Genomic DNA, 14,864 nt, shown 5'->3' with positions numbered 1-14,864 from the left:
TTTGATTCAGAGATACAATGCTCTACAAAGCACGGCGTTCTTATTCTGAAACGTATGTGATTAGTGAGTGTAAAGTTCAATTTTGGCTAGCTCGCTTCAAACATCGGTATGAGCCGACCCTAATGCATGTCCAGACGGACTATAACGTAATTTCAGACTTTCCGTAATCGATCTAATGGATATTACACGCTATGTAGAATTGACTGGGAGTTCATGATGGATACTGTCTGATCTCTGGTTTAGGTTTACTAATAGCGAGGGTTAAACATACAATTATTATTATTATGTATCTGAATGTATGAATTACTTATAATGAAATATTTTCTTGTATCAATTTTTTACTCATCTAATGATTAAAAAATAATACAAATATTGTAGTGGAGCCAAATTATTGTGAATAACGCAAAAACCACTGATCTGATTAAAAAATATACTTTTGTCTAAAAGATTTTGTTTCGGCAGGATACTGTACAACGGGTAATGGTAAAAATTGTTAACTGATTTCACTTTTTCAAAAAAGTTTTAATAACAAAATCGCCTTCTTCTTAACTTTTGTGCGGTTGCTACTTAAGGGGTGTGTTTATTATAAAGATCCACGAAGTCTGAACATCAAACCTTGCTAATTAAATTAGTTGGCAGAGTAAGCAGTTTCTTCAGCATTCCGTAATGGCATACGTGTAAGTTTGCACTCGCATAAGTTAAGACTGCATAATATTTTGTTTAAGCCATCTGTTGCATTAATTAATTTGAAATGAATTATGCTGATCCATCCTTTAACTACTTAGGTACTCATAGTTTTAATTTCAAATTGTTATAGTTCCATATTATTTAATTATTATTTTTTTACTATTTTTTTATGAAATAAGGGGGCAAACGAGCAAACGGGTCACCTAATGGAAAGCAACATCCGTCGCCCATGGACACTCGCAGGATCAGAAGAGCTGCAGGTGCGTTGCCGGCCTTTTAAGAGGGAATAGGGTAATAGGGGAGGGTAGGGATGGTAGGGAAAGGGAATAGGGGAGGGTAGGGAAAGGAATAGGGTAGGGGATTGGGCCTCCGGTAAACTCACTCACTCGGCGAAACACAGCGCAAGCGCTGCTTCACGCCGGTTTTCTGTGAGAACGTGGTATTTCTCCGGTCGAGCCGGCCCATTCGTTCCGAAGCATGGCTCTCCCACATATAAAAGTTTTAATGACTTTTTTTATCAACTTCCGATTTTTTACTTCCAATTTTAGAAATCTTGAAGAAGAATGTTATAGGTCATTATGGTCTACATTGGAAAACTCAAGGCGGATATGATTTTATTCTTCCGACATAAGCAGTATTGTATTATTAAGGTAAGCCCAGCACGCAATATCCAAGACTCCACCTTTATTGCATGGAAATTCTACGTGCAACTTCATTGGGACTCTTTTGTATAAAGGTTCGAGCAATGTTCCCGGCTTATTGTTTTTCAACAGCGAGCCTGATATTACCTTTCCGGAATCACAAACAGCTTCATTCAATTAGATGTTCCACGACTTATATTACTTCTTTCGCGGAACTCTGGTTAAAATTATGTTTGTTGTCTACTTGGTTAAATATGTACTTGTTGCAAATAAAAAAAAATTAACTTTTTGAACTTTGAACTTGAACATTTTGAAGACGTCGCGCGTCGTGAAAACATGATATTAGATTCAGTTTTAAAAATATACCGATAGTGAAACGGGGAAGTTTTTCTTATTTAGAGGTTAGAATGCATTGTAGGAAATAAGAATAAGAATGGATTTATTTTTAACATCACACAATACATCATAATATAAGTATACAGTTCGACTATAATATTATTATAAAATTAAATACTACAATGCTGTGTGACACCAAAAATTGGCCCCAGCTCAGCAAACACAGCAAGCAAGCCCGCTGCACTGATTTTCTGCAGAGGCCAATGAGTGGCTTCACAACGCTTAAACTAAACTAAACACAAAATTATTTACAGAAAAAAACAAATAATAATAGCGACAAGAAGTCAAGAACTAGCAAATTAAGCGATGCATTATTGCCCCCTTAATGACCTTCATAAGTAAGAGCATGTTTAAAGTTATCTTGGAAATTTTGTCTAATTGTATATTAGACAAATAATACACATTAAACGAGATAAAAGACTGACATATTATAGTATATTATTTTAGTTACTATTAGTAGTAGTACTATTCTAGACTTTGCTTAGGTTATGTACGTTTAATCATCAAAATTGAAATCCATCAACATGATAGGTATGACCGCTCTATAGCTATGCACCTGACGAGTCTAATCAGCCTAAATTCCACATCAAACGTCCCACTGAATCTAATTCAGACACGTCAGGCTTCATCAAATTAAATTATATGTCGAGCGCGCCTAAATTATATGCATTATGTAATTATACCGATCCGTTGCGGGACATTGTCCATTACGATGCATTGACAATTTTGCATAATAATAAGTAATAACCAATTCCGACGGTGTAATATTATGATGAAATAAATATCCAGAGTTTTTGAATAACGTATTGATATAACTTAGAAGTAGTAGCAGTTGTATTAACGTAATTTTTAATATGTAAGTTTGTCGAATATGTATTACGAAAAGTTGAATACAAATTATTATGGCAGGGTAATAACAAATAATAACAATTCTGCCCTGCTAAGCGCAAAGACGGTATCCAAAAAATATGAGATTTTTATGGCATCGGATAACTTAAAGAAGTACGCTTCCAATGAACTAAGTCAAATGAAAGTGATCTCTATCTCAGGTCTGTCAGAAATTTATATTTACAAAACCTCAATTTTCTCCTAACTCACTTTCACTGGGATACCGCTTTTTGTTATGTTGTTGTACCGAAAGACGCTAATTGTTATGGTTGTATATTTAACAGAAAAATCTTCAGAAAAAGTTACTTTTATTGTCATCAATGAAATGCTGTAAGATTTCGGTGTTTTTAGGTCCATGTTGATACTTGAGTTGATGCTCGAATCTCGATCTGCATGGACCTAAAGCATCGAAATGGGGCCTGAAATGTTTAAAAAGTTTGTTGATGTTTTTGGGAATTTATTCACCTAAACTTAGCCAACCCAGATTTGATTTAGCAGTAGTTAAAGTTAGTTTGTGATATACCTGCCTTCAGGTGCACTGTGGCCGCAAATAATAATTTAAATGCAAACCACAAATTGAGTTACATAAATGAATGTTTATTTGTTTGTTATACTGTATAGTGTTCCTACAATGAGAGTTGCCCGTAGAGTATGTTTTCAGATAGAGCAGTATCCTGCAGGATTTTAATGATGCTAGGTATAATGTGTTTAAGTGTTCTTGTTTGTAATATATTTATACCAAATGACGCCCGGGACTTTGTTTCTCCGATTTCATTTAAGGCCATCCCCTGAGCAAACGACCTTGACCATTTGCCGTGTTGCCGAGATCGCACCAAAATCCAATTTTTAACTTATCTTAGTTCAAAATTGACCTAAAAAAATTCAAACGGCAAATATTATGCTGTTAAAGAAATTGTCAATCTATTGGCGTGTGTTTCAAATAAACGTAATTTGTAAATTTACTAGGGAGATAATGAATGTATGCTTGAATTTAAATAAATTGGTATTACTTTGGAAGCTGATATCATGAATATAATAAATAAAAATAAGAAATTAATTCATCAAGCCCCATACGCTCACCGGTGAACGAGACACAATAGAATGTCTATTGAGTCTCATTTTCCCACGATCGACGGGTAAATAACGGAGAAAGGAATGTTCATATGCTGAAAATTATTGCTGTATTTTTATTATAATTTTGTAGCTTTCAAATTATGAGTTAAAAAGACTCTAAAAACGGTAAATTGCGATATCTCCGTAGGGGGAGCGTCTTAACGCGCGGGAACCGTATAGCTTTTGTAGGCACAGTTATCGTAGCCCCGTCTACACGGTTATCGTAGGCCGAAAACTGTATAAGTACAGTTTTCGGAGGCACCTGTATTGTTTTTCAAAGACAAAAATTTACTTTATATTGAATAATTATATTGATGAGTATTTAGATAAATTATTCACTATTACCGGGTAAACTTCGGATTGGCGATTGAACCACACGACTGTACTATGCTAAATAATGGCCACGCGATTATTCTGTAGTAGTAGCTACTCATTGCTACAACCGCAAACAATTGGGGTATCATTGCACTACTAGTGACGGACACATGCGGGTTCTTATCGAGCGAGATAAGCCACCTTCATACGACCCACTATTATAAATTCGTATTAAAATGTAATAGTGGAGTTTATCAACAATTTCGGCATTTACGAGTATACTTTGATCCCTTTTCCATTGTACTCCCGCATAAGTAGCAGTAAAGTAATATATTAATGTTTTTATTAAAAAGGAAAAAATAATATTTGCTTCTTAGGCTAAGATAATAAAATAAGATAAAAAAAATATAATGTAAATTAATATTAATAATAATAATAATAAGAAACATTTATTTTGCACATCACACAACACAATATTTACAAACAGATGCAAGAACAAGGACAAAGTATAATTAAATTAACATTATGTTGTGTGATGCCAAAGATGGACCCAGCTCAGCATTAGCAGCAAGACTGCTGCACTGATATTCTGCTGGGACCAAGATGTGACATCACAATGATAAAGTTATGATAGTACAAATATAAACAAAAAGCATACTAAATTAATAAAGAAATCATTAAAAAAAGAGAATAAAAATTAAGAGTTACTTACTACAAACTAATATTAATAATATTAGTTTGCGGTAAGTACCTCTTAATATTATTATTTTTCCAGAAATAAAAATATTACCCAATTGTGTACGAACTAACCTACATGAAATAATTTACGTTTAAGAATCTTCAAAAAATCTTAATTCGTTATACCGTTTATCTTATTTAATTTATAATTAATATATTTCAACAGATTATAAGATGTAAATTCTAGGGCTATTTGGTCAAAGTACCTGCTTACATTTAACAATTATTATTAATATATGCCACCGTAATCCCTTATTTTTCCAAAACTTTGCGAACTAACAATTTGTCAGCAAAATTTTCACAGCAATCCCCAAAAGGTGCTCACAGAAAAATAATGTATCTCGTAAGTGTATAAATATCTGAAATTATTCCCTTTATCATTGTAAAATAATTCATCTACTTAACTTTTTTCCTTTATGCTAAAAATTCTTTGAAGCCGAGGAAAGCTCCCAAAAAGTAATTTTATTAATTACAAGTCAGGAATTCAACAAAGTTCCGAGCCGGGAGGTCCTTTTCTTTCAGGAGCGATCCATTATCTTATGAAGATTTAGAAATTCCTGCGGCACGCGACGCCGCGTCGGGCCGCGCCGTGAACAACGGATGCTTTGCCGGATAAAGATCATGGCGGAATAATTTAAGTACTTTTTTTATTAATTAAACATCAATCATACAGAATATAACTACCACGTATTGAGATCATTCAATAAAGCGTTATATTACAACGCAATTCAGGAATTACTTCTAATACAACTAAGTTTTGATCTTCGCGTATAATTTTAGGTAGATACAGGAAGTATTATACTTTTATTCAGTAAAATACTTCAACGACATGTTTCTGTGTAAATAAAATGTGTTTAACTAAGAAACAATACAGGACACGTTAGAATATGCTTGTGTATATTTTAAACAGTTCTCAAAGTTACCACCGTTTTGAACATTCGCTCATTATTTATTTAATCCGTAATTTTAACTTTCTTGGAAGTGAAATAAGTTAAACGGATGGAGATCGTCCAGTAGAAATGTAGGAAAACAAAAGCGAGGGTCGGCTCGCTGCCTTCGGGCGATTTTCTCAACGTTTCTATACTTCTCTTTGTCGTTTTGTTCTGGGAGGTCGCAGGGCTCGGAGGCCTTACTTACCCCTTTAACATAAACGCTTTCAATCGACTTCGTTAACCGCAGGCATAGAATAAGATAACTTTTATGGGTCGTTAGTATTTATTGCTTTGGAGTTTGTGGTAGCCCGACTTTGATTATATCCTTGATGTTGTTTGGAGCCACTGGATACAACGAAAGTTATATATTTGTTCGTTTAGCTCCAAGAAGAATGAAGATTATTGTAGAAAACTATCTCGGCACATGATAATACTGCACTTCTAAAAAGTAGTAAAGTATCATAAGAAACATAAAAAAAAACTTTAGTAAAGTTTGCTAAAACTTTTATAAAAAATGTGTTATCTTGAAACTTCCTTAAAAATATATCTTTAAACTAACTGACCGATGGGCACAGGCCAAACCTTTGAAGCTATTTAAAACTTTTTAAGGAAAGTGTTCTTTATATCTATCAAAAACCATTTGCAAGCCGCGTGTAAGAGCTAATTATGAATAAGCAAATAAATTCACTGTAATGAACACACATAATATACAGCTGATGTTATCTCTTCAACTATAGCACCCTCATACGGGCCGTGCTTTTTATTGGAAAACACAATATAATGAAGGTGCGCCATTGAATACGTCGGGCGGCGCGGAGCAGAGAGCAGGGATTAGGCCTGCAGCCCATCAATTACAAGTAATTCCGAGCACGTGCACCCTCCACACGATGCGATTCCATTATTTGTTATTGACGCACCCACTCTCCGTACGCTGTGTGAAAATGTGCATCGCCATATTTGAAATAGTACAACATTTGCAATGAACGCTGAAAAGAGCTTTAAAAAAATTAATAATAAGGATTTCTAGCTGTAAAAATCTATATATATATATATATATATATATATATATATATATATATATATATATATATATATATATATATATATATATATATATATATATAAATGGTTTTCCAATTGTGTTAGTAACGCTAAAACTCGAAAACGACTGAACGGACTGGGCTAATTTTAGTAGAAGAAGGGAAGGTTTTAAAGTGACAGTTTTGAAGTTCACCAGGACACCTAGTTAGAAATAAAAATGATAATTATTCGTGGAATACGTATCGTGCAATAGTACCTTGCTGAGTATAATTTATATAGTGCAGAATATTCATTGCTTACGTTTGGACGTGAAATATAAATAATAAAACGTTCCTTTATGAATCCAACATGAGTTATGATGGAACGTACATCCGGATTCATTTATTCTTAGATTATAAATTAAGCAGCGTAGCGGCTTTGTGGCGGCGCGGGCGGGCGGGCGGCAACTCGCGTGTTCTTCTTATCTCTAGATATTTAAATTCCAGCGTGAGCCTCAAAATAGTTCAAATTAAACGGAGCTTGTAAATTAAGTGTTGCTATCACGCAATTTCAAGGAAATAGCTTTAAATGGTTTGCCGTGCGATTTTATTGGAGGTACCTTAATGAAGACAGTTGAGGAAATTGTTTAAACGAAATCGTAACGTAAGGAAAATTTCGGGTCACCTTCATAATAATAATTCAGTTATCTGTTTACAGACAACAAAAATATATTTTTTTGTTCAAAAGAGATGTATATTCTTAGACATGAGTTATCAGATTAGACTCGCATCAAAGAGTACGTTTTTTGAATTTTTTACTGATGTACAAAACTCTACACCTTACACTGATAATGATGATAGAAACAGCTTTCAAATGATAACTGTTTATCGATACAGAAATTACAAAGGTACAATATGATAATGATATTAAGAAGAAGTGATATGAGAAGTGAGAGCATACAGATTACAGATTTTATACACTTACGGCCGTTCCCAATATTTGATCTATCTCTGGTTTTGCCCTACTAGAGATAGGAATAGCTCACATTAGACATTAGAGACATATATTTTATGTCAATTGTGAGCTATTCCTATCTCTAGTAGGACAAAACCAGAGATAGATCAAATATTGGGAACGGCCGTAAGTTAATGATGAGTTCGGCAAAAAATGAAAACATTACAAAATCGTTAAATTATAGAAATATTGACTTAATTGATATATTATACTGATCTAAGAATGTGCGATGCTTGCTTGTATCGTACAACTGAGAAAATGCACATTTAAGTTCGGTTAATATTAGATTACGCGACACGAGAGCAGCGCGGGCGGAGTGACGCGCGTCCTCCGGGTGTCCGGACACCGGGGGGAAGTCGGGAACCGAGACGTGGCGATTGAATGTTAAAAATTAATTCGGGTCATTTCCCCCTCGAGAGTAATGAATCTGTTATTATTTCAACAGGATCTTCCGCTTTGAAGCTACGAATTTTTCAATTAACATTTTAAGCGCCTTTCAGTTTTAAACTTTCACGACTCGCAGTGCCTTTCGCAGTAAACGTGATATTGTCAAGTTTCGATTAAAAGCTCGCAATCTCCGTATCTCGTATAACGTTTATTATGACTTTCTATAAAATATTTAGTCGACAGAAAAAAAAAACAAAATTCTGGAGTGTTGAACTACGGAAATGCGGAGTTCAAAGTTGCGACACAAAAGACTGAAAAATGCAAATTTCTCGGAGGCGGTGGGCTGCAGAGCCGGCGCGGGTTTGCCTGGAATTCAAATGCAGCCTAACTTGTCAAAGTTTGGCGCTGCGCAAATGAATGCGAGGTCTCGACTTGAATTACCGGGACTCTGGCCATGAATTGAATGCAGAGCTAATAAGCTACGCAGATAATTAATTACCTATCACATATTATTTGGTTTGACGACCTCTGTGGCTCAGTTGGTGGGCTGTTTGTAGCTCAAGCCGGGGGTCGCGGGTTGGAATCCCTTAGACGGAACAAAAAAGTTTTCTAAGTTCCTGGGTCATGGATGTGTATTAAATATGTGTATCATTATATTAAAAATCTTAAATATATGTATAGTATAAAAGTATTAAATATATATCCATTGTCTGGTACCTGTAACACAAGTCCTTTAGGTACCACGGGGCCAGACTGACGTGGTGTGAAGCGTCCATAGATATTATTATTATTATTAATTGGTGGTACTATAAAATTTGAAATTTCTATTTAAACATATTATTTGTCAATTCTTAACACTAAATCCTATCTTTTCTTTATGTAATAGCTGAGTCTGCAATCTGCATTCCACTTGTTTTTAATGAGCATCATAACATACAATTTTCAGGTTTGAATTGTGCTCAGCCACGCCATTTTTAGATGTTCTTGTAAAATAGTAATATAAGGTAGGTTTATATTCCAAGTCTTCTCAAATAATAACACAACATTCTGTTTAGAGGCACAATATAACTTCAGGCCAGACAATGGACGATTTCTTTCCACCATTCGCCCTTACGACTCTCATCGGAGAACGTTAAGTGAGCCTTTTAAATTGAAAATAAAATATGAAGATATTATAGCTATGATATATTATATATGATAGCTTTCTTGCTTATTTTTTATTTATTCAAGATCAAGATAATATCGTAAATTAATGAAAATTATTTTGTCTTGCCATTAGCCTCTACTAATACTTAGTCACTATTGAATAATTGCTCATTATGTACAGCTTATAGAAACGTACAAAGAAATTTAACATCGAATAAATTCTACAATTACAACAAAATTAAATAATTAATGCTAAGGTACGACTAGAGTGCTCACTGCTCAAACAGAACTTACTTACACGTTTTTAATTGTGGCATTACATTATATTTGGTAATTTCAATATTTGTTTGCACAATCAATTGGATTTCAGGAAATCTTTGTTAAATCAAGAAGGTTAATAAGAAAGTCAACAAGGAAATATGGCATTTACCTTCAATAAAGTCGACGATTAAATTTTCATGTTCAATATTCCCGTTGTTTACCAGAGCGGAGCAATTCGAGCCAGGCGTTTGCCTTCTATTATTTATTTCTGAGAATTCGGATACACTACATTATTTTATACCAGGGGTCTCCAAACTTATTCTGTCTACTGCCCACTTTGAGAAAAAAAAATGTTTTAGCGCCCCCATTGTCTCAATTTCAAATGTATCCAGATGAAATAAATCAGCCTTCAAGTCACTACACATTGCCCCCATTTTTTTCTGGGTTCCACACCACCCCCATTTAGACTGCCGCAGACTCGATCGCACAAAAAGTCTGTCGTCTGCGATCTCCCTAAGATGACGCCCGCAACTCCGTTGCGCCAAAAATCGTTTATCGCGCGAGAACCATACATTTTCCGGGATAAAAAGTATCCTATATCATTTCCCAGGACTCAAAGTATCTCTATACCCAGCAAAATCGATTGAGCGGTTTGGACGTGAAGGGTAACAGACAGACATATGGACAGACGGACACACTTTCGCATTTATAATATTATCTAGTACCTATGTATGTATAATATTAGTATAAATATGGATAACGGGAGAAGAAAAATAAATATACCTATATAAAAAGTAAAATATTGACAAATAAAAGACAATTCCGAATATAATGCCTTCTTCTTCCTAATTCACAATACATAGTTAATTAGTAATTACATATAACAACTAAGGGGGCACAGAATCATAAAACAAACGGGGGATACGCTTTAAATGTCGCTTGTAAGCTCCGTGAAGCGCAGATAAACTACCCCCGTACCCGCTGTTATCTTCACCAATTGGACTCATATTAGATACATCGGATCGGAACGACATGGGCTCTATTGTGTCAAGCCGTTATTGAGGCTTACGCGCTACGACCAGATAAGAAAACGATATTCACTGGCTCGTTCCATTATGTATCAAATATCCATGATACACGAGTCGATTTATAATTTCCATTTACTTCTAGTTACAGTCATGAAGGCAAAAAGTGCCAACAGTAACAACTTCAAACTTTTTTGACGTGGGAGAGCCATGTTTCGGCACGAATTGGCCGGCTTGACTGGAGAAATACCACGGGCTCACAGAAAACCGGCGTGAAACAGCGCCGTGTTTCGCCGAGTGAGTGAGTTTACCGGAGGCCCAATCCCCTACCCTATCCTATTTCCTTCCCTTTCCTCCCCTATTCCCTTTCCTACCCTCCCCTATTACGCTATTCCCTCTTAAAAGGCCGGCAATGCACCTGCACCTCTTCTGATGCTGCGAGTGTCCATGGGTGACGGTAGTTGCTTTCCATCAGGTGACCCGTTTGCTCGTTTGCCCCCTTATTTCATAAAAAAAACTGAAGGCTACAGGCATAAGAAAGAATACGCATTTTTTATGAACATGCCGGTAAAAAAAACGTTTTTCTAAAAATCTATTCATTAGGACATTGCCTGTTCTTTGCTTGTACCCTTTAACTATATTTCACCGCTTAGAACGATTGCAGATTAAATGCATTCTGAAAATGTCGCAGGTAGACGGAAGACGCTACCAGCGACAATTAAGGCCTTATGAGACAAAAGATAATATAATGTTATTGAAAGAACTCATATTTTTTGTCCAATTTGAATGTAATTTTATACGGAGATTTACTTTAAATCCGAGGAATGTTGTTGCGGGCAAGATGACAGTACATTTATACTGTGTTATATGATATTATAATCATCGTGTTAATTAAGCAATGATAATATTATAATTCAAAATAAACGTTATAGCCGCAACGTTAATTGTAACAATTAAACCCATTCTATGAGGAAGCTCGTGTTATGGTTTCATTATCTTGAACGCTGTTATAATATTGCTTTTTCTCTTTAAAACATTAACTTTTAGTATTTACTTTTGTAGCACTAGTCTATTGTTAATTAAATTCCGTTTATGTAGATTGAAACATAATTTTGCAGTGCCCAGGAGCTGGGTTTGGAATTGAGTGTTTTATTAAATCCTAAAATAACTATTATTGCCTGTGATGTGGAAACTGATACTATTATAGACCAGCCGCTGCATAAATTTTGATGGTTGCAAATATTTACATTAAGTTTTACATAATATCTACCATCTTGCATTGATTTAAATTTGAAAAGTACTGAAGTGGTCAGCAAAGCAAATATTTAGATTTATCAAACAAAATATTTTTTTATGAAGTCCAACCTTCATTATACCTATACGAAGCAAGACATAATAATATTATTTGAACACGTACCGTGTGTTACGGCGGAGACCTTTTATAATGAGAGAGTTTGCAGTTCAGCGCGGCTTTACAGCGCAATTCCTTTCTAGTCCAGTGTCCAATTACTACCAGGATATAGAAGTTTCATTTCTTTTTCGCTCCCCAGGTGTACATTATTTATTTTTGATGATATCGGAATAAAAGTAAAAGTTAAACCGTGGGACAATGTAAAATGTCTATTTATTGAATCTAATCTAAATATTATTACTTTACTTATGTAAAGTTTCACTTGTTTACTGGGAATTTAATCTTGTATTATTATATTTTATAATAATTTAGAATAGTTTTCATTGTTTTCATAAGATACTTCTCTCATAATATAACGTCTAGGGACACAATAACATTGAAGCCTTGTATTTGTTTTAGACGAACAACGTCGCATTTACGGGTCGGAGAACGGTGAGGCTCCGCGCTTCATCGGCAGCCCGCAGCGCCAGGCGTCGCCCTTCCCGCACGAGAGCACCAACAGGCGTTTGTATCGGAGAAACAGGAATTCTAAAGGTATGGCAACTACTAACTACAAGGCCGACAATAGACGGACCGCATCTTGCAGTTGAAACCGACTGTAAAATGCGGTTGCCGCACAGCGATCTGCAGTTTTCATACTAATTTCATATCTGCAATACAATGGAGTATTAGTAGAGAACTCGAGCAATTTTTGTGCGGTCGGTGCAAATTTCACCGCGACCGCTCTAGAGCATTCAGTCTCAACTGCAACTTGTCTGTCTATGGCCAGTCTTACAAAGAAAACTTGAGGAAGAAAATAGGGCATTGTTTGGTCTAGTAATCCGTTGTCTGATTGCTATAACACAACTTAGCATGGGATCAGGCGACGTGATGTAGACTGACTGCTTTAAACTATCGTATATTATTATGTGTTTAATAAAGAATTTGTATTTGTAATTCGTATTTATATACATATATTATGATACAAGAGTAAAAAAACTTGAGTGGTGTCAAGGGACACCCGAATGGAACGAAGTTATTTCTTTTGTTCAAAAAACATGTATAGTGTATACATATACACAAAAAAATTTATTAAAAAACACGCCATCTATTGACGCACAGGAATACTATCAACGCCCCTTGCCCCTACCATGCACTTGCAGGTACTAATAAAAAAGTGTCGAGGTCAAATATGGTTCTGTTTAGCCTCTTTTATACCGAACGCGTTTAAAGCTTTTTAAAAGTCTTTACTAGCCCCTTAATAAATTTTACTTCTACTTACCATCGGAGACAGTGGACCTACTTGTACACTGTTATATTTTATTATTTCTTTGGCTGTGCCTATAGTATTTTTAATGATTGCAGGGGAGGACAATATATTTAGCGGTGAACCAGGTGGGACTCTGCGCCGGAATAGACGGGCTGAGGATTTCGCTCACGACTCTACCGAGCGGAGTGCTCGGATTGTTTTGAACGGTATATTTTTTTAAAATTAATTTTGGCTTTTTTTTTGTATCATACTAGATGTTTGAGGAAAATTCTCTGCACCTAAATCCGTATCAACAAAATGTTATCATGCCTAGCTTTATTCATGTCAGTAGAGTAGGTTTTAGTTCGAAGATCTAAAAGAAATACAGATACGCAGACAATTAAATAGTATGGAATGTAATAATTTATTGATGAAGCGGTGAACATAAAAATAAACGAGGAATTTTTACATTGAGATACACAGACAGGGTGTAACAAAACTAAGTGATATTATAATATATGGGTAAATAGATCGTTGAAATAGTTACTTCACCTTTGTATGAAAAAAATGCTCTTTCAGAGCTGCTAATTTCACAGTGAACTCAAACCTGTTATCAGTTATCACTTAGTTTGGTTACAACTTGTATAATTTCTATTCTTGGAGTAAAGTTGTAGTAACGTAGTTGTTACATATTACAACTATAATTTCTCTTATTTTATCCTGGAAAGATCACAAAGGCTGATATTTGCGACGAGACGTTTTAAAATGTAAGGAATGCTCGTCATAATACATCGAGCCGCTTAAGATTCCAGTTCAGTTATTGTAGTTAAGCATTCTGTAGCATATCTATTATAAGTGAAATGTGGAGGAGGGTGCATGCCTTTGATAAGGATGCCTCGCATAGTTTCACCTAGCTGACACGCGCGGCTCAGGTTGGCTGGAGCAACATCGAGCAATATCACTATAGTATTCCATTTACGTACGACTACTATATTTATTCGATAAAACGTGGAAGTGTATTATTGAATTTCTTCACGGAAGTTTATCACTTGTAATAAAATATGTGCTGCTGAGAAAAATATTATTACCTCATTATATATTTTATCTTAACAGAATGTGGTTAGATTTTACGTTGAGCCAAACTACAAAACGACAGCAAAATAGGCTTCCAGATATTGCCACAAATGGGGCGTACAGACCTTCGTTAAGGTACACAAACAATTTGAAAATGTTTAGCGCTTATGCCTTTGCCCTACCGAACATGCACAGAGTATACAAAATTAATAATTTACAGGTCCATCTAGCGGTGGTCAGAGTGAGCGTGAATGCGAGTCGCCCCCTGAACCGGCGCCCCCCGAAGTTCCGCCCCGCGGTCCCTCGCTCCACGTGACCCTGCGCCACCGCCCCGCGCCGGATCAGGCTGCAGACGCCGACCGCCTCTTCCTGTCTGAAGGTAAGTGGTGACATATATCTGAATGGTCAATTTGAGGTGGGATGAAGAGTATAGTTAAATAACAGGAGACAGTTTTGAACAGAAAGATATTATGTTTTACGGTGCCTAAGATAAAAATACGCATACAAGGTGTGATAAAATCGACTACGGATAATTTGCGCATAAAATTATGTTCAGCTGAGGTATAATCGCGGGTGTTAAGAATAAAA

At 35.5% G+C, this 14,864-nt stretch overlaps 1 protein-coding gene across 1 annotated transcript in view; it reads left to right on the top strand.

Annotated features, from left to right (window-relative positions):
• Nucleotides 1–14,864, top strand: part of LOC121729140 (teneurin-a) — a 414,953-nt gene that overhangs the window by 113,421 nt on the left and 286,668 nt on the right. Inside the window, exons 3-5 of the mRNA XM_042117536.1 lie at nt 12,374–12,508; nt 13,319–13,429; nt 14,497–14,655. Coding sequence (XP_041973470.1) covers nt 12,374–12,508; nt 13,319–13,429; nt 14,497–14,655 — 405 coding nt within the window. The remainder of the gene's footprint in view (nt 1–12,373; nt 12,509–13,318; nt 13,430–14,496; nt 14,656–14,864) is intronic.

Source organism: Aricia agestis, chromosome 7 (assembly GCF_905147365.1).
Source record: "Aricia agestis chromosome 7, ilAriAges1.1, whole genome shotgun sequence".
Lineage (NCBI taxonomy): Eukaryota > Metazoa > Arthropoda > Insecta > Lepidoptera > Lycaenidae > Aricia > Aricia agestis.
The sequence above is the reverse complement of the archived record's forward strand: the minus strand, read 5'-3'. Positions and strand labels throughout refer to the sequence as shown.